The 26,898-nt window shown below is 37.6% G+C and overlaps 1 protein-coding gene across 1 annotated transcript in view; it reads left to right on the plus strand.

Moving 5' to 3' along the window:
* tox3 (TOX high mobility group box family member 3) overlaps nt 1-26,898 on the plus strand; it is a 59,116-nt gene that overhangs the window by 26,827 nt on the left and 5,391 nt on the right. The window contains exons 2-3 of the mRNA XM_077228940.1: nt 13,348-13,410; nt 21,483-21,731. Of these exons, the coding sequence (XP_077085055.1) occupies nt 13,348-13,410; nt 21,483-21,731 (312 nt within the window). The remainder of the gene's footprint in view (nt 1-13,347; nt 13,411-21,482; nt 21,732-26,898) is intronic.

The raw sequence follows: 26,898 nt of genomic DNA on the forward strand, positions 1-26,898 counted from the left end.
AAATTATTTTCATCTTAATTGCATGTAGGTGGAGACATGAAATAATGGGGCATATTTGTGTTCAATCTGCTGTGTTTTCATTACATTGTGGAGGAAAACATTGTTAGCGGGAGTTAATTAACAAATATGAGTAATTGCTCCATGCTCATATTTATCACTAGTGTGTTCGCAACAGGCAGGCCTGAAGCGCTAACGACAAAGTGCTACATAAATCAAAGTGCTTTTCTTTGCCAAAGCAGAGCCCTTGGGAGGTACCTTAGAGCTTAATTAGAATCTAGAAGGATTTTGTTTTAAGTGTGAGGTGAGCAAGCACTTGAATAACAATGATAAATTAGGCCCCAGAGCATTGCCTGTATGTTTTGGACCACGCGTGCAATGTTATATCTTATTTCTATATAATTCATAAAGCGTGATGGCAGAGGTGCTGCTCCAGACGTTCTGCCGGCCCTGTCGATTTCATGAGAGAGATTAATGCAGGTATTGCTGTTACTGGCAGGAAAGTTTACTGAAACAATGCCAGTGTTCACTGCATAATTACCCAGATGGGATTACGTGGACTATTCAGATTTTGCAAGGCCGTTTAGAATACTTTTCTTGTCACATAGTAATACGAAGGGATGCTTAATGTTGTGCTTCACTGTCAGTCATAATTCAGCTATTTGGCAGTCCAAAATATTTGTCATCCAACATATTTGTGGTCAGCCAATATAGTGTTCATTCCTGATGTGAAATTACTGTGTAACTTTATATAGTTTTCTGTTTCATCAGGTTTTCTTTAGTTGTTTTTTATGTACTACTATTTTTAGACAACCTTGTCGTGGATAAAACTTATTTATATGTGAAAAAAAGCATGAGGATATGTAGGCAACCTGTTGTTATCAAAATCAAATCATTTCATATTGTTATTGTACTGAAACAGAAGATTAATTTATCATCTGAAAAATATTTACTTTTTATTTAGTGTGTTTTTCCTAATTCTGATTCATAAACCAAGTTACTATTAAATAAAAAAATAATACAAAAATGTATAATGCTTTTAACAATAAATGTAATTCCGGAGCAGTTTACAGTGAACTTTGACTAAACAATACATAATTTTTCTCTCATATTTTCTGCAGACCCCCTAGAATCTTCCAGTTTGAAAAGCCCTGAACTAACCAGTCAGGTCACCACCAATGTAGAGCACTCGTGGGAAGACGACTTTCATCATTTAGCCACTGAAGCGGAGTTCTCTTATGCTCACATACAGAGAGAGCATGTTGCTGATGTGAAGGACTATCTATTGCCACGAAATTCCAATTGAAGGCTTCTTTTGCACTATTGCAGAAGGCGCACTAAATGTTGTCTGCGGATTAAAAAAATAGTATGCTGAGTGAAAAGACTTCTCTGACAGACACTTGTGTGATTCTTGATTACAGTCATACTGATATTCTGTGGACATGCATATGGACTGCCTGTCTGTCTTGGCACCAGATTCAACCATCTGGCCTCAATTATGCTTTAAACATGCTTTGTTGTACATGACATGTCCACATTGACAGCGAGTCTGCCAGTGTTTAAACGTCATGCCTCTGGCTACGATTATACTCAATCAGTCACTCTGATTTTAATTGGAATGGTTGAGGATGAGTGGGAGACGTGAATGAAAATAAAACTGTCTTCATCACTGCTGTGGTCAATTTGGAGGTTTAAAGAGTAGCTGTGCAGTAGAAGAAAAGTTGCTCAAGCTGATTGAAATTGAAATGTACTCTGCAAAGAAGAGTGTCCTGCATTATCCTTTGAAATGAAACCATTTTTTTATCTGTTTATCTTTGCGAAGTCCCTCTGAAATGGTTTGTTTTAGATCAGGGGTCAGCAAACGTATGGCACATGGAGGGATCGTTACAGAAGCGTGCACCTCCGGTCGCACATATGGTTTGTCGGATCGACACACGCAGGTTATATCACATATATTAATATTATTTATAGCTCCTGAATGAATAAAACAGGCTGTGTGACTAGGATAAATGATTACCTCAAAATGTACAGCTGTATGCTAGTTCCAGGTAATACAAAGTTCTGTCAGCCAATGAGCTATACACATATAAATAGTTGGTCAGTGTTTGCTGTAGTAGTCTGCAGTGCGTTTTCAAAGTTCCTCTGAAACCCTCCACATTTCCTAGCTCCACCTGTATAGATCTGCTACAGGTAATTTCATATATGCTAATTGTGCAGCAGCAGTATGTCTTACTTGCTCACAGCAGCGTGTCTGTTTATATATTGGTAGTAGCAAGTCTCTGTACTTGCTCTACTGCAGCAGCAATAATCAGCAGCAGCTTAGCAGATCTATTCCGCTAAGACCAAATACATTAACATTGCCACACCCATTACCATGCTCAACTCTTCTGAGAGTTGTCATCATGATAGACCTTATTTAAATTAATGCATACTAGGGCTGCAACAACGAATCGATTAAATCGATTAAAATCGATTATTAAAATAGCTGGCAACGAATTTCATTATCGATTCGTTGTGTCGCGCGACTATCAATAATTCGCGGAGATGTTTGAGTATAAAAAAATTTGTTCAGCGCGGAGCAGAGCTATGAGGCGCCGGACTGGACGCTACGCGCGAGAGAGACCGGGTGTGTCAGCGCGCGAGAAACAGTGTGCGAAAGATACCGAGTGTGTCTGCGCGCGAGAGATACCGAGTGTGTCAGCGCGCGAGCGACAGTGTGCAAAAGATACCGAGTGTGTTTGCGCGCGAGAGAGACCGAGTGTGTCAGCGCGCGAGCAACAGTGTGCAAAAGATACCGAGTGTGTCTGCGCGCGAGAGAGACCGAGTGTGTCCGAGCATTGGTAAATTGGTACATAGGAATGTAATTATTAAGAGGCATGGAAGTTCGATAAATGGACAACAATAAATAAAACCAATTAAATTTTTACCACTGAATTAGCAGACTGTGATTTCAATCAGATAGACAGAAGATGAAAACACTTTCTTGTCTGTCCCAAGTACCACTACAAGAGGAATATTTTTTCCACAATTTGCAGCACTGAATTTTTCATTCTAAATGACTCCGAGAAACTTCACTATATGCTCCGAATGGATGAGCTGCAAAATAGGCCTTACACACCATATGAGGTAGTCAATCCATTGTATATATTTTATATACATTGTATTTATAATTAATATTAGGATAGACTAGAGATATTATCTTCTGTTGTAATTATTATTGTTGCTATTATTATTACATATTATCCGACTGCACGAGACTTGTCTTTTGTGTGCATGTGCTTGTCAAATAATGTCAAACATTTTGTTAGATTACAACATATTTGACAAAAAACAAAACAACACACAAGTTTGTGAGTGTGTGCGTCTGTGAGTGTGAGTTTGTGAGTGTGTGCGTCTGTGAGTGTGAGAGTTTGTGAGTGTGAGAGTTTGTGAGTGTGTGCATCTGTGAGTGTGAGAGTCTGTGAGTGTGAGAGTTTGAGTGTGTGCGTCTGTGAGTGTGAGTTTGTGAGTGTGTGCGTCTGTGAGTGTTAAGAGTTTGTGAGTGTGTGTGTCTGTGAGTGAGAGTCTGTGAGTGTGTGCGTCTGTGAGTGTGAGTTTGTGAGTGTGTGCGTCTGTGAGTGTGAGAGTCTGTGAGTGTGTGCGTCTGTGAGTGTGAGAGTTTGTGAATGTGTGCGTCTGTGAGTGTGAGACTTTGTGAGTGTGTGCGTCTGTGAGTGTAGTGTAGAGAGCAAGTTCTGACGTTCAAACAAATCATTTTAAAATCAAATTATTTATTGTTCTAACAGCTCAGGTCCCTTTTTACAAAAATATACATCTTTTTGTTCACTATTTTAAAAAAGCCTATATATTTGGCAGATGTAAAGTATACATGTGTATGTTTTTTGTGTTAGTCCATTTTTTATTATTATTATTACTTTAACAGCTCAGGGATGTTCAAGGAGTGACCTGTTTGTGCACTTTCGCACTGTGAATTTGCACTGTCAGTTCTGTTTTTGAATAAAGGGTTGGAAATTAATGCTTTTTTTCCTTCTGTTTTTTTTAATCCGATTAATCGATTAATCGAAAAAATAATCGACAGATTAATCAATTATTAAAATAATCGTTAGTTGCAGCCCTAATGCATACACCTCTTTATTGTCAAGTGCCAAGTGATAATCCCTTGCGTGCCAATGTTGCCCTGTTTTAGATCAATGTTTATGGATATCAGCCAGAAAATGAGCCTTGATATCTTTTGTGCAAATGAATGACATTATTTATATTCATTGTGTTTTTATTTAAATAAAAAAAAATGGAAGCAGTCCATCTCTCGTTTTCCACCATCCTCAGATACGTTCCATGCCATGACTTTCAGCTATCTCTTTAGTCTAAAGGTGATGATACACAGGGCAACTTTTTGAGCAATGTTGCTGGGCAATGTTACCGTCAGCGGGCAACCAGGTGAGACACAGGGCCCACGACCGATCTAAATTATCCAGATAGAAATGTATTGCCCATTTTCAATTAGAAATTGCCCAAGCAACAATCGCTCGGCAGGATTGCCCAGCAACATTGCTCAAAAAGTTGCCCAGTGTATCATCACCTTTAGGCTCGGATTAGCCACTTGCCATTGTCTTCACCGGACCTGCTGTTGCTGTAAATTAGCTGGCTGTGCTGTTGTGAGGTTATTGCTTTCAAAATATCCACGATAACACTGTTAGGAGTACACAGGATGTCCCTGAAGACCTCTTAGATGCAGAGAAACGGGTCAAACACTGACCTAATGAAGACAGATGGAGGTGGACAGTGTCTACATGTGCCACAGCACTGATGTCGGCCTGTGGACATTTTTCTTGTGTTTTGGCAAATCTGTTATTTTAGTAAAGCAGTTCTCCTATTTGGCCTGTAACAGAGGTCAAGACTCAAATATAGGGTCTGTTATTGACCCTCTATTCAGACTTTTCACCGTAAAATGGTGTAATATTGCACGATGCCCGTGTACATTTTTCTGGACCCTGTCTATAATGGACACAGACAAAGTAATATGTCTAAATTATTTACATTTTGATTACATTATATTTAGATTTCTCCAGTTTATTTTATTGATGCTGTAGAGTCTGAATCACTCAAATGTGATTTCCGCCATCTCTTCCGTTCTCTTAAAAACCTCTTTGCTGCTGAAGATAAGTTATCTCTCCATCCAAATCACATGAAACCCTTTTAACAACGGCACAATTTCAGTAATTCCCAGTTTTATTTCAGTTTCTCTTTGATCTCTGTGCTGTCGCCCTGTCTTCAAGCGTGGAATTATTTTAGGGCATATATGTGCAAATCCTTAGTGCTCTTTTGTTCCTGGGCTCTTAAAGTGTCACCATAATAACCAGAAGTGAATAGAGAAGATTAGGTATTGTAATTGTGCGATACTTGTGGGATCCCCATTGATTTGTTGGATTGGCTCTAGTGGCTTGTTTTTTCATAAATTTACTTTTTTTAGCAGGCTATGAAGCCTGGCTCATGGTTTGTCTTTCATATATGAGCAAGACCTCTCTTTCCATATAGCTGTGTGTGAACACACAATAGGTGTAAGCAGTCTGTGTGGCACAAAACCTATAAACTGTTTTCATTATTCAGGCTAATTTATATCAACCACGCTGTTAATCTTCCACAACCTGTTGATTGCTTTGTTTCTCGACACATTTCTGGAGGGCAGCCATAACTGTGTTTTCAGAAGGACTCCTGTCAGTGGCGCCAGGCTACACAGCCACAAATTGGAATGTGGCACTGGCCCGGGAATACAGCCAAGATTTAAATTAGACAATAACCTCTGGCCCCTCATGCAGGCTCCTCTCTGCAGCTGTAGGCTGATCCATTTGTTTAATATGGCGGAGTATTCTCTAGAATAATAGGCTGATGTATGAGCCGGCTCTTAACAGTTTGTGTTTCACAGACTTGCAGAGACTGAACAACTGGCAGGCAGTGCACCCACTGCAGATGTACCCAAACTGCAATAAAGAAAATGTACTGTATTTAACACTTGGAGAAATTAGTCATGGAAATGATGAATACAAAGAAAATTCTGCTTTGGAAGTTTCACAGAGAGTTACTTGGTAATAAGAAAATGCATTTAACATTTTTATAGGGTACACTTTTTATTGCGTTATTTTTTTATTTATTTTTTTGTTATTATACAGAGCTTGTTGGTACATTCCAAAACCTGAAATGAAATTAGGTGCTAGTCAGCATACATATATTATAAACTGTGTTCACTTGCATATGTGGGGGCGTTATGTGTGTATGTGTGTGTGTGTGTAACTGGATGTTCTGTTCTATTGTGGGAATCTCTGAAGCCATATCCAGGGTGTTAGCTTTACTGTGGCACAGAGCCAGTGATGTACCCAGCGAGATCAAAGATTAAGCTTCAGCTAGTCAGTGCTTTCTTTAAAGGTTTTCTGTAAGGATTGAAATGGAACAACTGACCTATATGACTCCAATACAGTTAGTTACAGGGGTTGTCATTAATCAGAAGTATTTAGACAAGACAAAACAGGGCTGTTTTGATTTTAATCTAATTAGTATATACGATTATTATTATTACTCTGATACTGAAAATGTTACTATTAATAAAAGTAATAGTAATTGCAGTACAATAGTAATGTTGTTGTTGTTGATGATGATGAAGATAATGATGATGATGATAATAATGATGATGATGATGATGATGATGATGATGATTATTACTACTTTTAATTCAGCATTTTGTAACATGCTGAGATTAATAGATTATACTCAACCCACATTTTTCTGTCGAATCTATTAATTTTAATTTGCATTCAGTCATCCTTTATGCATTACAGTGATATAATGCCTGTCGTGCTGGAAGCTCAGAGGATGGAAACTCAAGGACATATAAATGGATCCATTTCATATCTCTCATCTGGTGGGAAAAATCTCAAGTAGCTCTCAGATTTCATTGTTGCCACTTGTAGCTCTTTTGGCAATGGTGCGTCTAGTCCAGATCTTCTCTTTATCTCTCTTCCTGATATGTTTGTAAAAGGCCAGCATCTACAGCAATACATGTCATGTAATGCAATTGTTTTCATTTATAAATGGCACTTTATAATATACACCCAGATGCACTTGTTTTTAAAGAAACTGAAGTCGAATGCAATAACAGAACGAAAAAACACAGATGAGAGAAATGAAAGAAAGCAAGGGAGAGAGATTGAGAGCATGAAAGAGAAGGATGAGAGGAAGAGGTGACTGTCTAAAGAGAGTCTCTGTCAGTGTGATTGTATTCTCTCTGTGTGCAGTGCTTTCATCTAATGATTTTAGCTTTAAACTGACTTTTAGAGATCGATTTCTCCTGTGGATCAGAACGGCCTTGCTTTAGGCTCTTTGTGTGGGCCTGCTGGACAAAGATGTCAGTTTACACATCTCCCTTCCTGAACTGTGTGTGCTTATGTCTCTTTATATTTGTGTGTATCGCTTATATTGTGTGTGTATATGTATGCGTTGTTCACGCCATCTTACATGCTAGTTTTACTGTGTCCCTTTAAGCACCAAAGATAATTCCTTTCTCAAAGTATTATATTTTTATAATAAAGTAATCTTGCATATGTGTCATGCTGCAGTATGTTTGTTCAACTCACCCATTTGTAGATGATGACCATGTGACCTCAGTAATTCTTCAAACAAGCTGTTGGTCATGGTCACATTCTTCTCAAGTAGATTGTGTTTGGGTTGTGCCGGGTATTAGTTCTGTAATATTGTTTTTTCCCCCGAGATGATTGAATTCACTCTGTTGTAATAATATCTTATTTCCCTTTGGAAACACTTGCATAAGAATATACAAACACTCAGGTTATGAAATCCAGCTCAGTCTGGACGCTGGTGTCCAAATCCAGTCAGGAACAGTTTTGTGTATATAACAACACTAACATGAAGATTGTCTAATGGGACCAAATTTATGTTTTTAGTCATTATAGAGGTTAGACATGTACAACTACATATTTCCAAAAAGTAAAAATATATATGTTCATTAAAGCACTAATGCTAGAAAATAAACACTTAGGAAAAAAATTAAACAAATGGGAATAAATACTGAAATTTACTTCACTAATCTGCTGGTTGGTTGTTAACCCTTCGGAGTCTTGGGCTATTTTGGCCGTTTTTGAGTACTTTTATTTTTTTTTTCATTTTGCAACATAAACAAATGTTTACCATACCAATGTTTGGTATAATTTTTTTCAGCACAGCATCACCTATATGATCAGACAATTAGTTTTTCACTTTGATGTACTGTATAAACATACTGGACCCAAAATCACACAAAAAACAAAATCCGAATAGAAATATTATAGCTTTTCAACTACAAATAACACAAACATGCTCAATGAAGCATTTTAAAAGGTTAAAATGCAAACACAAGTTGTAAATGTCAACATATACAGGTACAATTCATATATAATCAAGCTATATGCAAAAAAAAATATGATTTACAAAAAAAGCGGGTGTAGCCATAGGCTTTTTTTTTTTTTTTTTAGCTCAGCCACTTTTAAAAAAAAATGTTGTGCACACAATTATACAGAGAGCTATATTTAAGGCATTGCATTCCCAGACTATGAGGGTTCACAAATAGTGCAAATACAACATAAAAATGTAAAATTGCGATAAAATTAAACTATATGCAGCAAAAAGCAGGTGTGTCAATAGGTGTTTTTTCTTTTCTTTTTTGCTTAGAAACTCTACAAAACAATTCATGTAAAATTACACAGATAGCTACATTACAGGGCTTTCATTCCTTGAGTAAGAGGGGTTCCTCAATAGCGCAAATATACCATACAAAAGGTAAAATGATCACAAATTAAACTATACATACAACTATTTACAACAAATATCAGGTGTTTTGTTTTATTTTTATTTTTTATCTGTGCCACTCCTCAAAACAGTTTATCTAAATCTACTCCTAAACTACTCACAAACTACCTAACCTATCTACACTACTCCTAAACTACTCTCAAATTCTACTCAAACTCTTCCAAAAACTAGCAATAATCTCTCTCTCTCTATATATAACTTATATATGTAAATCCTCTGCCTTTCAATTTCGCTTCTTTGCTCAGTTGGCTCCTCCTCCATTCCCTAAAATGTGCAGCCTGAAGAGCAGAGTCAGCAGATTCACAATTTTTTCTCCGTTTTGTTTTATGACTAAAACCGACGAAGTTATTAGAATAAATGCAACGCCTGTCGCATCACATCTGGCGTTCTTTTATGAACGCGTCAGTATTTTTTTATATAAAGTTTAAATGATCATATCTCCATTTTTACTTGGTCTATCAACACAAAACAAAAAGTAAAATAGAATTTCAAGCCGGCAGCGCTCAACGTGACTTTGTTTTTATGCTTCGACGTCTTAAACTGGTCATGTAACTTGATCACACCGGCGTGATCGGCGACCCCGAAGAGCTAAATGACTAAGTTGACTAGTCATCCATTCTGACTCATGCCTAACATGGGTGTGTTTTGAGCTCATTACTGGTCACTAACGAGGCAGAGGTATAGTGTTTGCATTGCTTATCTCATCTTTTTAATTACACAGGCTCCATTGTCTGATCTGACCCATTTACAGCATTCTCTCTTTCATTCTTTCAGTTTGTCTCATCCTCCCATCACGACTAATCTCATTTGGCATCTGGCTCAATCCCACCCTGCCATGAACATGATAGGGTCTGCTCTCTCACTGAAGAGAGCCAAGAGCGACAACAACACCCCGTGTCCTTTTCCATTCACGCTAACTTCTGTTTCCTAAAAGCTCTCTTTCATGTTATTTCTGTTTATCTGCATCAGTTGTTAAATGTACAGCTGACAAGTGGAAGGTGATTTAAAGCAGCACTTCTTGTCCTTCTGTTATATTCATTTGAGAATAATGTTTGTTCAATTAATATTCATGAGTTGTGGATCTGCATGTGTCAGTGATGCGAGGCAGAGAGGCAGGTAATGGGATTTAAAACAGGGTGAATGCTGATGGTGTGAACGAATAACTTCAAGCCTGGAGCAGTGCTAGTGTATATACACACTCTCTCTCTCTCTCTCTCTCTCTCTCTCTCTCTCTCTCTCTCTCTCTCTCGCCACTCTCTCTCTCTCTCTCTCTCGCCGCTCTCTCTCTCTCGCCGATCTCTCGCTCTTTCTTTCTCTTTCTTTCTTCCCCTTTGCTGTTTGTATTATGTAGACCCACATTAGTGATGAAATGAGCCATGAACTTTTTTCCATCTTCTCAGAATCCACTTTGTGTTCTCTCTCTGTCTCTCATTTGATAGATCTCTCTCTCTCTCCCTCCCTTTCTTTCTTCTTTTTTTAACTTTCTCAAAAGATGATACTTGCAAATTCATTGTTAAAGTCAATATGAATTGCTGTTTGCTATCTATTTTCCATAATGTAACTATTTAGAAGTGCAACAGGAGATTAAATTGTAAAAAAAAATGTGTGGTGGAATCAATTGGAATAAATCAAATGAATGAATCAAAATAGAAATAGTCCGAATGCAAGTTAAAACAATGCATAAATTGATACTTGAATATTCACTCTTGAAAATAAAGGTATTGGTATCTATGGTTCCATGAAGAAACTCTATCATCTATAGAACCTTTACATTGCAAAAAAAGTTCTTTATTGTGGAAAGAGTTTTTTAGATTGTTCAAATATTCTTCACCCTAAGAAAAGTAGTTGTTCTATGGCATCGCTGTGAAAACCGCCTTTTTAAAACGGCCTGAGTATAGCCTGAGTGGCCTAAGTAATGTCAGCTTAAGAGGAAACTATTACATTGTTTATAGTTGATTACATGATAATGGATGAACTATTTTTTCCTTGGAATAGCATGATTCACTGAAGAATCATTCACAATAATACACATTCATTTAGAACATTTCTACTTTTTCAAATCTTTTATTTCATGTTGACTCCAAACAGTGCTGCAGTAATGTTTATTTTTTTAGATTTTTTTTAGATTTTTTATATAATTATTCTTAATTTTTGGAGCGTGGGATGAGGGTAATTATTTTCTTTAATGAGATGTTTAGACAAAGACCTCTCTTTCTGTCTCTCTCCCCATTGGTTGCTCCAAAAACTTGCTTTTCTTGGTTGCTTTTCTCATACTACTCTCAACCAGCTCACACCAGTTCACCATCATGGTTTGGACTAAATGACACCTAAACTGCAGCGCTGACAGGCAGCAGACTTTTCCTGATATGATCAGAAAGCTTATAACAAAAAAAATCACACTACATGGAAAGAATTGTCATTTTTCAAATGTTTCTATTTACAGAGGCATTATACCGCTGACGTTATGGTGCTGTATTGTGCGAGGCAGTGTGTTGTTCCTCTTTAGTGTATATGCACCAAGTGAGCGCTCCAAAAGGCCTCCTCAGCCCAAAACACCTGCTCTTCAAGTCCTGCAGCTGCTGCAAGGCCTGTGTGTGTGTTTGCGTTGTGTGCTGTTACACGTGTATATGTGCTGGTTAGACTTTTAACATTTCAGCTAATTCTTTTTCTTTCCCCCACCACTCTTTCTCTTGCTCACTCTCTCTCCAGGGCATAGACTAATTAATGGATACCATTCGCTGTTGATTAGCTACAGTTCCTTCGGTAATTACATTCGCATACTAACCACTCAGACAAAAAGATGAGGGGGGAGAGAGAACAAAGCAAGGGAAAAATAAATTAATTCTCTTCTCATTTTGCTCTGATCTTAATTTGTTCCTGCAATTGTTTGCCCTCCACAATAAGATAAGAAAGCCCTTTTCCCCTCTTATTCCGACTCTTCTGGTTGTGTAACATCTGAAGGAATCACTTTGTTTTAAACAGACAAAAGCTTGCTGTTGGATGCACCATTGAATCAGGGCCTTGAGGCTGTTGTGAAGACTTTTTCTGGCTGTTCTAGTTGGTGTGTGTGTGTGTGTGTGTGTGTGTGTGTGTGTGTGCGTGTGCGTGTGCGTGTGCGTGTGCGTGTGTGCGTGTGTGCGTGTGCGCGTGTGTGTGTGTGTGTGTGTGCGTGCATGATTTGTCTGGTTATAGAGGGCCCTCTATGCTGGCCCTCCAGCTGCTAACCCATAATTCCTCATTTTGCTCTTCCATTGTTCCTACCTGTCAGTGTGTTTGTGTCTCAGAAGAAAAGATAGGATGCCTTCCATTTCAACAATTTGCCATCATGTTTGATTTAGAGGGGTACAGATAGAATAAAGGATCAGAATAAATAAAAGAGCTCCATTTAGAAAAGAAGCTGTAGAATACTACATGGATATACTGTAGAATAAACAACACCACCATCCCATCATATTTTCACATGTAAAATAAAGAAAATGACCTGAATATGAATGTAGCTTCAGTTTTAACATTTTTTTTTTTTAATGATCAGACCTTTGTGTGTGGGGGTTGTTTTGCAGTGCTATACAAGCTGCTTTGTGTTCACCTGCTGTAATAAACGCTGATCTTTCATCAGCCTGTGTGGGCATTTCATATTATTTAGACGACTGTGTGACTCCCCCGCTTCAAATGCAAAGTTGCCACACCTAGCAGCCCCACTGATGTATTACAGTATATGCGTGGTGCATTGGCAACTAGGTTACGTTGAGTGTCTGTCATTATTATTACCCAGTTACATGAGGGGTGAACTAATCAATCAACCATTTTGGTACTGCTTTTCAAGATGGAAGATAACATACAGGCCAGTCAGAATTTTCTATGGCTGTTATATATAGAATATTTGGAATCGATTCTGAAATTCAAATTCAAGTATTGTTATTATTATTATCATCCTTTAAAATCTGGATTTTAAATAACTGTGTTCTGTGGCTGTTTGTGATTTTTTCATTTTTATTTATTATTATTTCAACCAAACATTGATTGCATTAGATACTTTGAATGAGTTTTTACGTTGTTTCAATCACTTGAAAAATTATTAAATTGTATTATTTTCATTTATGCAGCAATATTAATCAACAGCAGTATTTACCTACTTATATATGTTACCAAAAAATTGTATTACATGAAAATGCAACACAAACACTTGTAAGACACAAATTGAAAATAATAATAATAATAATAATAATAATAATAATAATAATAATAATAATAAATTTGAAGTTATTTATAGATGCATAAAAAAACTGAAGTCCTGTTGAATGATGCAAAGATGTATCAGACTGCCCCGAATAGAGTCGACCCCCCAACTCCTCCTCCTCATCTTGGATTCAACTCCCATCCCCAGTATTTTGAGCATAAAACAAAATTCATTGTTATATTGTGACTGAAGAATACAACTACAGTGAATTAGAAAGAGGTGCAACTGAAATGACAAATCTATTCTTGTTTCTTTTGCAGTTTGGGAATAACAACAACTACATGAACATGGCTGATGCCAATGGATCCCTGCTAGCAGGAGATGTGAGTACATTGTTGCAGATAACCTTTACATTTCTATGGATGGTAAACCATTGTTAGTTCATGCCATGAGCAGTATTATTCTGGAATCACTAAACAGTCATTTCTATGTCTAACCAAAACAAAAGTCAATTAATTTAGCATGCTTGCCTCTCTCTACGTTCAAATGAAGTGATTAATTTCAGTGGCAGGTGTACTGCTGCTGCATTTACATAAAACATGATTAGCTCCCTACATGCCTTCCTGAACTGCTTTGGGATTTTCCACACCCCAAACCCTTAAAGCTTAGAGCTTGTTACGCCGGCAGCTACGTGTAAATACACCGTTATAATCTGACTGAATGATTCCTCAGTGGAGCCGATATGTTTACCAGCGCTAACAGTGCAAATGACTCAGTACTGACCAGAGGTTGAGGAGCACAGGGGGCACTGAGCGTTGAGATGGAATTAGGGTCACTTTTGCTGGGGGATATACCACAGGTTTTAACATCCTGCTGGTATGCTCCATGTGACGGCTAACGGAGCATGCATGTAAACACCTGTCCCCATGATCTTTTAAAGATACCATCAAGCTAGAAAGGGAAAGAAAAGTGGCACCTCTCACAAAAGTCACTCTTTCTCCATCAATGTTTATCCTCTGTCAGTGAGTCGGACAATATACTGCAAATCACAGGTTGTGTATCTCAGGCTGGCCCTACTATCTGTGTGTGATTGTATACAGGTGCTTTACAGTATGTGTTGTCACTCACTGTTACACTCACTGTTGCCACTGCCTGATTTCCATCACATTTCCAATGCAAATCTCCTTCTCACAATCTCAACGGCATCAATAGACTCATGCTGGCTAAGCAAAGATAATGTCTTTGAACATGAAGTACGTTTGTTGCACATTTGTTGGTAACGATGGGTTTGCGTGGGCCTCTCACTTCATTTTCATTTTAAGTTTAGGTGGTCACAGGCAGTTGTACCCACATTTGATGGAGTCGGTTGCAATCTCCATAAATTCTTCTAGTAAAAGTGTTCCTTTGCAGTGGAAGTAGGGCCGTCGAGTGTTGACGGAAAATTTCCCCTATTGAATTTTTTTCCTAAGAAATAATGTTTCCTCCTTCGCACTGCAGCTGGTATTATGACACATGACACAATTAAATTAAAAGCATTAACATTTATATTCCTCTTTCCCATACCTGAACTATGTGTAGGGGGGTGGAAGGGGGATATTGTTTCTTGTAACTCAAGCTGAAGAGAAATTAAAGGGACTTTACCCTAGTGAGTGCTGTAATTTCACAGTGTGATGGGTTTTCCATGAGCTTTAGCTCTTTCATTAATCTGCTTAATATGTCATCTTTAGGCGAGAGAGAAAGAGAGACCAGGAGAGAGGGGCTACATATCTCAGAGCCTGAAACTCTGCACTTTGTATACAGACCTGAATATACTGTATATAACATTAGTTTTAATGTAAATCAGATCTTCATATACAAATCATTCTGTTATATTTTTAAATGGACCTTTGACGATAGGATAAATACTATAAATGTAACAGAATATTTATTTAGTAAATAATGGCAGCTATGTGGTTGCCAGAAATTCATTGTAAAAAAAAGTGACAATGTTTCAGATATTATGGGATGGAATAGCTTTACAACTTAGAATTGTATATTTCATTAAGTGATATAATCTTAATGTACCAATCTACTTGAATTTCATAAATCTGCTTTTTACCTCAAAGGGACAATGTGTAGTTTTTTGTTATTTTATTATCTAAAATCAATAATTTTATTCATAAATATGTCCTCAATTGTGTGCAAATACCTCTGTAATAACAAATAACCTGACTTATCCTCGTATACGAAGAATTTATTATCTTTATATATATGTGACGGGTAGGTCCACGGAGGCTTCCATGTCGTTTCGCCATCTTGAAAAACTATAATAGCAGAGAGGGTCAAAAAGGACTAGGCCAACGCGTTTTCGTTCAGAGCCAGCGTCACGTAACTGAAAGCAGCAGAAATGGAGGAGCAGAGCAGTGAGAGGCGCTTCACTGCCCTGGCAAGTCAGTCAGTAATTCATACTTTAACATTCGTTTGTTCGTTGTGTCAAGTTCCAGTTTGTTTGAAATAACAAACCTGTTCACTCGACAAAGTGCTACTAGAAGACATCCTGTCATAGCTTTTTGGTACATAGCAGCTACCGTAGATTCAACACGCATTTGAAAAAGCGAGGCGCTCAAGAGCATAATTCGTTTGAATGCAAAATACAATTTCTCCGCTAGATGGGAGAAATTCCTCCACAATGTATCCTTTAATATGACAATACAGGTGCTACAATAGTTATTTGTATGTGGCCTGTCAATAAACACTTTATCTACTTCAAAATTGCATGTTTAATTCAAGTTTAATGCAGTCTGTTTCTTTGCAATTGTTTTGGGAAATTAACCAGCATTTTTTGAGTGAAAATCGTTCCTACACTAAACTCTTTTCAGTGCTGGGTAACACTAGCCTGGATGCCAGCCCGAACCCCGCCCACAAAGCTTTTAGGTCGGGAAGTTCGGTCTGGACTCGATCTACTGAGGAGCTATTATGCCCGAAGAGAAAATTGTTCGGACCAATCAAATTGTCAGGGCAGGCTTTATACGATGATGGACTGATGAGCAATCTTAACATAACCATCCGTCCTTCCTACTGAAATCGAAAAAGTTTAATCTATCTCTCAACATACGTCACTTACTCCGTTGCTCTGATTGGTTCTAGGTCTATCCAATCCAATTGAGTGCAGAGGCCTTTTATTTCCTGGTTCGGTTGACACGCCCCATAATCACAGCCCAATGGAGCAGTATCAGACTCACATTCTGACTAGGATAGGAGTATGACGACGTCAGGCTAGGGTAACACATAAACACTTCAACTTAAAACATTCAATAAATATGGAATAAATAACAGAAAATATAACACAAAATACCCTAATGTACATTACTGATTACATAAATGAGAAAACAAACATGTGATGTGTCACGTAGGGTCTTCTGGGAATGTCCTTTTACTGTTTTTCTCTGTGAATTACATACATTTAAAAAACATAAATTGGCAGTATTTACAGTAAAATTAAATAGTTTTCACATTATATAGTTAGAAACTTACAGTTAACCAATTAACAAGTTTTACTGTTGCATTTTTAATTTTCCTGTAAAAGGAATCAATAATTAATCAATAATTCATAAACATTGATCACAAGAAATATAAATAATATTTCATAAATGATAATGTATGTAAACCACATTATCTTGAGCATTGTAATGCTACATGATATGGAAACCATATATCACAGTGCTTGATAAGGTGACCTCTTCCTTCCTGCTGTTGAACCGAAACTGATAGGGCCATATTCAGTTCCACTTAGTAATATCACTTATCACACACAATCTCATTACACACACATGTAATCACTACTGTATATGTAGAAATGGATTTGGAATGGCTGCTATTGGACTCTGAGAGTCTTTGCCACTGTCATCTGAGGAGAGCATTTCTCTCTGCTGAGTTGATATTAGGTGCTTTGCTCTATCGATCCTTCTAACCATCATGCTCAGTAATTGTGATTCACTGCCTTTTAACAACTGCTGCTTATGTCTCTGCTGAATCAGTTTACTAAATCTACAAAGTGAAAGGGGTTATTGCTTCATAATCGGTGCTATTGGTTTACCTTGGCTATCTTACTTTAGCGTATTAGGGTTGATGGATGGTTTACAATGCCTATGATAGCTTTAGTTAACTCTACAATAAGTAATTCCACTAGCTAATTACTCTTCAACAGCGATGACATAGAAATATGCAATATTCTATAGATTGCTGCACACTTGTTTCTCTGACGCATAAAGTCTATTGAAGCGCACAGCTGAAACAGTGCTGGAAGATCATCACTCATAAACCAGGATATTATTACTAGTTGTTTATTCTACGAACTTTTATGCTTTTATGTTATTTTATATACACAGTTAAGTAGTTCATATGTTCATTAAAATCACTTGTTTGGAGTTTTTTTTGGACCCTTTGCACCGTTAATTATGTTTCTAAATAAACGGCTTGCCTACCGAATCCATCGCACGGCTTGAAGACATTAATACATATAGAGTACGTAACTAACGGTGCACTCTCTTTTTTTCCCCTCGTGTGTCTGCTGCACTTTTTGCACACGAGCCGAACGCACCTTAAAACTATGCACTCCACTGATGACCTTCCTTAGTTTTATTGATTAAATTATTATCGACAATTAATCGATAGTCGATTAATCATTAGCTGCCCTAATTTACTCATTCCAAACTCAGACCTCTCTGGGTGTTTTCACACCGAGTTTGTTTCAGCTGTCTCTTCAACTGTTTGCATAACCTTTGACAATATGTGATTGGTTCAAATGAAAGCAAAACTCCTACATAATATTTAAAAATATTTAGGCCTTTACAGGTTAGTATATTCAAAGGAAATAATGGCAAGCAAAGGAGAAGATGATCTGCTTAATTTATGTCTGTGGAGATTAAATAATAATGAACACCCCTGTAAACTCCACACAGACTCTCAAATGTCATCATTCAGCTTTCTGCACAAATGAACGCTTGAGGGTTGGACCTCATTGCAATGCCAGGTAAAGTGAGGAAATTATAGCAGAATTATAACACAATTACTCTATTGTGTTCTGTGTACGGATAATGTATGTTTAACCTGAGGCTGTCTGTAAATTAAAATCAATCCGTAATAATCACATGATGTTTTTGTAATAAACATGATTAATTTATCCACAATTGGGTTTGCCGAAATTTGCCTCTAAACCATATATTCATATAAAGTGTGTGTGTTCTGTTTTATTGGAATCATACTCTATTTTAAGCTATAAACTATATGATCATGTTTTATTATCAAGCCTGAAGATCAATATTTGTAAAAATTATTTCATTGAACAACGACGCAGAGTTTGGTGTGTTGAAAAACTACACCTTTTAAGTGGACCAACAAGTGAACCGAGTGAAAATGAACCTGCTGGCATTTACACTGAAATTACAAGTAATGACAGATCTATTTCTAGTCAACTTTAGGGTTTAAAGTGGGTTTTTTGTTTTGTTTTTTCAAATGAGATGTTTTCAGTTTAGTTCACTTTAGTGAGAAATTAGTTTGTTTGATTGAATTGTCCTAATATAAGTCGCATGCAAGTCAAACAGATCCAAGACCACTTATGTAAAAACAAATAACTGTGAACACACTTAAAAACAGCACTTTCTGAAGATTTACACAAATTGACCACTGACCTGATCTTTCAAAACACACACACATACAATCTCCAGTGACCTACCACCTTATCCCCCAACAGCAGTCTTACACTGACAGCTGACAGCTTCTATACGTCAGACATGATGCAACCACATCTCAGTTCTCATTTACACGCACATTTACACAGTCTCACACACACACACACACAAACACACAAACACACACACACACACACACACACACACACACACACACACACACACACACACACACACACACACACACACACACACACACACACACACACACACACACACACACACAACCTCACTGTGCTGAGATTAAATTAACATCAGACCAGATGTTAATTTAATCTCTGCCTTCTCCCTCTTTTGTCTCATTGCGTTCAGTCAGGTATTCAGTGTTTTGGTTTGTTATTTGTAAAGGTCAGTGTCATTTTAGTTATGCTCTGATGTGAAAAAGATGAAAAAGGGACTATATGTACCTCAGATTTGATCTTTGAATGTCGTATCAGATCTTACAGCACAGCTGTGTGTTATTGGGACATTTAAGTCGGGCCTCTCTCTCTCACGCTTTCTTTTTCTATGCGGTATTGTACTGTGAAAACATGCTGGCACTGCAGGTCTTATTCATAGATAAAGGTCATGAAGTAAAGTAAATGAAAAGAGCACCACTCTCTTCCTCTCTGTTCCTGTTTTCTCTGCTTTGCTATCATTCATTCACTCCTATTTTATCAATATTTTATTTATTTATTTTATTTAGTTCTTCTCTCTTCCTCTACTTTATTTCCCTTTTTGGCCCTTAAATTCAGAGTCCGTGATGTCCTGTGATCACTGCCATGTGCATGATATTCGAAGCGTTCTTCTCTCATGACACAATTTTTATTATTTATGCCTCAACACTGCTGTTTTGATTAACACACTGTTAACTGCTGCAATGCCACGGGGAGGGAAAATGAGTTTGTAGCTTGTGTGTTAATGGAGAACTGGGAAACAGAGCTGTGCTAGCCACTAATGGCTTTAGTTGGAGGTAATGTGAACATGTGTTAGGCACTGCAAGCCCCTGGCTCTCTCTATGACCAAACACACCACTGGCTTTACAAGATCTGCTGCTTTGGAAAAAATGCTGCAAGTTAAATGCTGGAATGGAGCCACATAAAAAATGAAATAAGAGGGAGAGGTGACGGAAAAAGAGCTGATTATTAGCCTTACCCCCTTCGACTGGATCTCATCACACAGGCATTGAATGAGCTTTTAGTCTCCCCTCTCTCTCAGCAACAGAGTCTCTCTCTCTCTCTCTCTCTCTCTCTCTCTCTCTCTCTCTCTCTCTCTCTCTCTCTCTCTCTCTCTCTCTCTCTCTCTCTCTCTCTCTCTCTCTCTATATATATATATATATATATATATATATATATATATATATATATATATATATATATATATATATATGTGTGTCTGTGTTTGTATGCAGGGCTGTGGGGATGGTGGTCAGGTTTTGCCTACACTGTGAGGACCAAATGTCCTTGTAAGGACACCTGAAAATACCTACATTGTGAACAGCCAAAGGCCTATAAGGAAAATGGCTTAGTAAATGTACAGAATAATGGCTAAATTAAAATCTAAAATACAAAAAGTTTTTTGTAAGGCTTTAGTTTAGGTGTAGGGGATTGAAAATATCATTAACTCAATGTAAAAATAGAAGTCGCTGTAGTGTGTGGGACTTTCACTAAAATGAGAAAAACATTTCTAGAATCTAAAAAGAAATACTGTTGGCATATTCCCTGTGCACATAATTCTTTTAAAAAGGAGAAGTAAAAAAATGGAAAGAAAAAGGTTGAGAATGAGGAAGTAAGAACATGAAAGACAATATATAAAGTGAGAGCAGGAAGAAAGACAAACAGCTTCAGAGGATGAATGATGTGTTGACATGATGTTGATATGTTTTTTCGAGGTAGTGAAGGAAACTCATTGAGAGTATTAAAGTGAAGATGGAGAACAAGATTGAACATGAAACTAGAGGTTCTGAATACAAACAAAGAGAGGGAGAGTGAGAGGGGGTGAGAGAGAGAGAGAGAGAGAGAGAGAGAGAGAGAGAGAGAGAGAGAGAAAGAGAAAGAGAGAGAGAGAAACAAAGAGAAAGAGAGAGAGAGAGAGAGAAACAAAGAGAAAGAGAGAGAGAGAAACAAAGAGAAAGAGAGAGAGATGAGTGGAGGTCAGTGAATTCCTAGATGAGGAGGAGCCAGAGCAGGTAGTCAACATAAGTAAATTAAGTGTGACGATAATGTAATTCACAGGAAGAGGGAGTTGGTCGTTTGATGAACAGATTTGTTGGTGCAACTGAGAAGAACAAAATGTGACACTTCTGGACAGATAAAATAATCTTTGTGAATATTCTCTAAACCCATCACTCCCTGCACTCCCTTTCTCCTCCAGCCAACATGATCCAGCTCGGATTAAGCGGCTTTAATTTTGTCCTCCTGCTAGTGTGATGATAGCACAATATTGCATTTCAGAGTCAGACATCTTGTTTTTCACACCCTGTTTAATGGAAAATGTAATGGTTTGAGTGTGAATGAACATTTTCTTGTGCAAGTATCAAATAGGTGTTCTTATCTCTTCTTTTTCTCTGGTTATACATGTTTCACAGCTCTGAGATTAAATGTTTTCATTTTATAAGAAATCAGTAGATTTTGTTTAATTGAATTGCAGTGGATCTGGTTTTTAACAGTATTAAGAATTTGTGTGATTTCAAGATTTCAACTGTGGTCAAATTTTGTGCAAAAATAATCCCTTTGTCTTTTCCTTAGACATTTCATACTCCCAGTCTTGGTGACGAAGAGTTTGAAATACCCCCCATCACCCCTCCTCCTGAGACTGAGCCTGGTATGGGCCTCCAGGAGGTGGACTCACCTTTCCCCAGGCTACCTGACCACCCCAACTCTCAGCGGGGGTCATTCACCCCGCAGTTCCCACCCCAGAGCCTGGAACTTCCCTCGATCACCATCTCCAGAAACATGATGGAGCAGGAAGGACAAATCAACAATGGACATCCAGGGGTAAGTGTCTGGTTATTTGCTTGTGCATCTTAAATATCGTATTGTTTACAGATGTTGAAGGCTGTTGTTATACAAAGGCAACAAATTCCACAAAATAAATTTCCACATCATCATTCACTGGCAGTTATATTTAGATTTTAGCTTCACCTGTATTTAGGTGCAGATTTAAATCCAGGTAGTTTTCCTCCTCTAAATGCAAATAAGTTTGCCAAAGGTGTTATGTGCAAAACAAATCAAGGTGCCTGGTGTTACATGTCAGTGTTATAAAACTAGTTTGTAGACAAAGCCTTAAAGGGATAGTTCACGCATAAAAATAATTCTGTCATCATGTCATGTCATTTTCTATGGAATGCAAAAGGTAATATCCTGGCCACTCTTTCCATTTTAATGAGAGTGAATGAGGTCTGGTTCTCTCAAGCTCCAAAATGGAGGAAAAAAACACACACACATACACCATTATAATATCATAAAAATGTTCTCTCTCTTACTCTTGTGCTTTAAATTCCAAAGCTATTCCTAAGCTTTGAAGGAACAGACTGAATTTAAGTCATTATTCACTGACAATCTTGACATTATCCTCAGTTCTCAGGTTAATCTCACTGACTTTATGATCTGGTAGTAATGGTTAACAGCTCACTGGATTAGAAAATTATCATTAATTAACTTCAGTTTTGGTTTGTTCATCACACAAAACTATTGTATGACTTCAGAAGACTTTGAATACAGTGCACGAGTTTTGTGTTACTTTAATGGTAATTGGTTTTTACCCTAAAGTTTGAAAGCTCCAATACTCATTTATTATAACTTTGTGGAAAAGAGCGATCAAAATATTCTTTAAATTTTTTAAATTTTTTTTGCTCTTTTGCTCTTTTGCTCCATGGAAGAAATAATGTAATATGTGCTTAGAACGACATGAGGAATAGACAATTATGACAGAACACTTATTTTTGAAAAGACAGCAGACTTTCTAACACACAGAAGATGCAATAAAATTGATCTGCTTGGCTGAATATATTTATTCTTTAACCTTGTGTCACTGTGATGACTAACATTTAAGGTAAAATAAATGTGTGGGCAAGCATTTGCTTCATAATAATCATGTTTTATGATCAAGCTTTTATAGATGTTAAACCAGGTAGAGAAATGGGTCCTAAATGCCATAGACATGGATTTACCAATAAGGGAAACATTGGAAATGCTATGGCTAGTCTAGATATATTAAAAGCGCTAAAATAGAAATGAAGTCACTATCAGAGAAATTTGAATACGTAAAAGGACACAAAGTGACATTAGCCAGCAAATAATGTGTGGTAGGCTTTTGATTTTTTTTTAATTCTGCTTAGTGAGGACCTGTTTAGTGAGGACCACTCTCTCTAAACATAGTGGTATATGAATATGTGGGATAATATATCTTTATTTGCATTCCAATATAGATAGGCACCATCACATTTTATTGCTCCTTTCCTGGGCATCCATGCTGCTGGCAAGTAAAATAATTGCAGCTTTTAAAATATCTGTGCTGCATAAGTGACTGCCGGAAGGCTTTTTGCCTAAAGAATTTTCATTTCATGGTCAGTTAAGCTCGTATGCATCTGAAAAAAAAAAATGAAAAAAAAAAACGGAACCTTGACACAATTACAACACGGCCTGTTCTCACTGCGCTGTGAAGGGATTAGATTTGATTCTCCAACATTATTCCTCTTTAGCAGCTCTTTCTGTGGACAGTGGTTCTTATTGTGTCGGGACTATATTAGCGGGTTTGGGGGAGAATGAGGGCACTCTGCTCTGTGCCTGGTGGCATTGTGACGTCTCTCCGATTCTTCTCTATCGCTCATCACTCATTGTCCTCCTCAAAGACTCTCAGTCTCTCTCCTCTTAATGGAATTGATCTCAGTTTGTCCTCCTCTCTGGGACTGGTACAGACAGTGCCGTGCCTTTGACTCCATGCCTCACATTTATAAAGGACTCGGTAAGGGCTAGCGGAAGTTAGCACTGTAGACTCCAACGTTGTCCTTCAGTCATTTTGATGCGTTTCAGAATTATAATTTTACATCTAATGTAAGAAGACTGACCAATAAGTACAACTTGGGGTCCAATTTATTTCATATTTAAAACAGATAGGCAGCAATGGAATAAAAGAAGAATGTATGTCAGGAGAATTTACACATTACCTCTAAAATCCATTCCAACTCAACTAAAGAGCAACTTATATGCCCTTTGTGTTTCTACTTTTAAGCCAACTATTCCTCTAATTCTTTCCCTCTAATGCTCCACGTATGTCAGGCAAAATTGGCGCATATGCTGCTGGCTGAACCCAACTATCCATTTATCAGCTGTGAAGAAGTCTGTAAGGATTCAGAATGTGAAGTCATTATTTATTTAATCTGTTCTCCTAACATGCTCCTGCATCTCATTTGAGTCTCGTTGGAATCTGGGTTCTGACTGGATCTCAGAGTAGACGGAAACTGATGAAGAAGCACATTATTTGATCAAGTTCAGGGGAGATGTTCTTGGAGGTTGTGCAGAGCAGGCTTAGCATTCCCATTTTGTTCTTAGAAGTCATCTTTTTTTAAACACTGGCAGAAACAGTTAATTTAATTTGCTGACATTCTTTTGTTATGCATACATTTGTAAATGTATGTATGATTATATGTATGTATGAATATAAATAAATAGTTAACAGTGAATCAAAAAATAGAATTATATGGTCTATTGAATTGGCATTGCATTTGTATAAAGCAGGTGTAGATTCGGAGCACTCAACAATGGTAGAGCTTTAAAACATGATCCCTCACAAACCGACATGGATCTGACTGCTGTGTCTGTGAATAAAATGGAAAATCTGACCAGTGTTGCAGAAACTATATTTTTCTTCTCCCCCAACACCAAACACACACAGACACACACGCTCACACTTTCCTCTCTCCCCCACTCTTTCTCTTTACACTTTTCTGTTATCTTATCTCCAAGCTGAGTAGTTGTGACATCAGTTGTACATCAATCTCTGAAAGTGGATTTTTTCTTCCCCTTCACCTTCATGTTTTTCTTTTTATTCTTTTTCTTTTTTTTTTCTGCCAGACAGCCATTGTGACATATTGGGCCAGTAAGAAATGAAAGATATTCATGCAGGCATGCAATACTTGTAATGAAGTCTTAGCCTGACCTTCTGTGTGATTGATTCTGTAATTTAGTTTTCTCAGCTAGTACTTGAAATGAAATGAAATCATGTTGAACAAGTTTTAAATACCCATAGTGCAACGGGAGAGATGGAGGGAGGGAAGAGGAAAGGAAAAGAGATGAGAGAGAAGAGAGGAAGGTTGTAGGCATTGGAACAATGTTTTGGAGCATTTTTTAGAGGAGGCAATTCGTACAGGGTGCATTGAGTATGAACAGTAGTTGAGCTGTATGAAACGAGAGAATGTGTGTGCGATTTGTAGATGGAGTGAGAGAAGAGAGTAAGTAGGTGGAGGAGAAATATGAGTAGAAAACAATTTATCTTCACGCTACCATGGTCTCTGCAAGCATTCTAAAATCCATTTTCTTATTTTTTTTCTTGAGGAGCCAGTTATGCAGGTGCCCATAAATGGTTGAAAAATAAAGCAGCATGTTGGTAAAGGTTCCAGTGCAGCTGTGAATATGTGCTGGGGGCTGATAAACTATTCATAATAGAACTGACCTTTTCACACTGGCCAAACTTGTAAGATTCATCCTTATAATTACCATATAGATGATTTTACTCCTTTTTCTGTTATGGAACATTTCCAAGAGCTCCACAGAAAGATTGAATGAAAATTGAACTAGTTAACATTCTTTTCAGCATGGAACAGCTCATACCCAAGCTGCTTTTAATAAACTCTCCAATTCCTTTCCCACCCCCCACAGAATCCCAAGGCCAGTATCTTAAAGAGCAGACCCGTAACCCTCAGCCATTGACACGGCATCTTCAGATTCTTATCCCGATCGTCTGAGAGCAGTATTGGTTATTTTATGGTTATGAACACATGCTGGAAAAAGAGCCCCTCCCCGTTATATTTTCTTGACTGTTTAGTTGCGGTTTCTGCTTTTGATGAAAGGGGTGAGGATACGATTTGAGGCAGAACCAAACAGTCATCCATCAAACGTCTCAGTGTGTTGGACAAGAGGCTCGTTGAATGGTGTAGCTGTTTTTTCAGCATCTCTTTTAATGTCGGAATCTTTTGTGCCTGCTGTAAAGTATGTTGGGGAATAAAGATACGAGGAGGAAAAAGGTTATTTTTTGCTGGAATACAGTCAGCCGAGATGGGCTGATTGCTGGAATAATAGCAACATTTGCACAAGCACACGCAAACACACAGAGGAGAGTATAGGGCACATCTGGCCTCTTTGCTCTTCAGATAAGAAGTTATTTACAGATTTATGAAGACTATCAAAAGCATCTGTGTAGATGTGAGCTGTGTGTCAGCAGACAATGTTCCAATCAAAATGCAAATGGAGGGTATGCAGCAGGGACATAAATAAACAGATCGGATACTGACTCACTCATTTTACCAGCTAAACCACTCTGACAGCAGAAATCACATTTCTTTCATTGCCTACAAAGGCTGCTATTAGCAAAAGCTAACTGCTGTTTGTGTGGGTTTAGTTTGAATGGTCCATCCATCGTTCTGTCTTTTCCATGTACCGATTATACGCATAAATATCTATTTTACACACAATTATCTAAAGGTTTTTTATTTTATTTTATTTTTTATCAGATAATGTTGTCAAATCATTAGATGCCTCAAGATAAATCACAGCCTTTTTTCATAATTCACAGTGGGAATAGGTTCTACATCTGTTCTCCTTTGTGCTACCGGATCAAAGTGCTCCTGGAATTAAAGACCAGTTCTGGTAGTTTCTGAGACCTTATTCACCAACATAGAGTAAAATCAAATGAGTAAGTGGGCATATGGTTGTCTGACGAATGTTGCATGTTCAAATCATTGATCATGTCGATGTATTCACATGGGGGAGAAAGCCATAACACAAAGACTTTGATAAATATGAGCCCTCAAATGCTGCCTTACATCTCTGTGATTCTCTCCGCTCTTTACATTACTGACGCGTAGAGAAGGCTGTAGTGATTTCAGTGCATCGGTGGCTGTTAGTGTGAAGTGTTTGACACAGATGGTCATGACTAATGAACACA

This window comes from Siphateles boraxobius, unplaced genomic scaffold (genome assembly GCF_051911475.1).
Source record: "Siphateles boraxobius isolate OS27281-9 unplaced genomic scaffold, OSU_SipBor_1 130, whole genome shotgun sequence".
Lineage (NCBI taxonomy): Eukaryota > Metazoa > Chordata > Actinopteri > Cypriniformes > Leuciscidae > Siphateles > Siphateles boraxobius.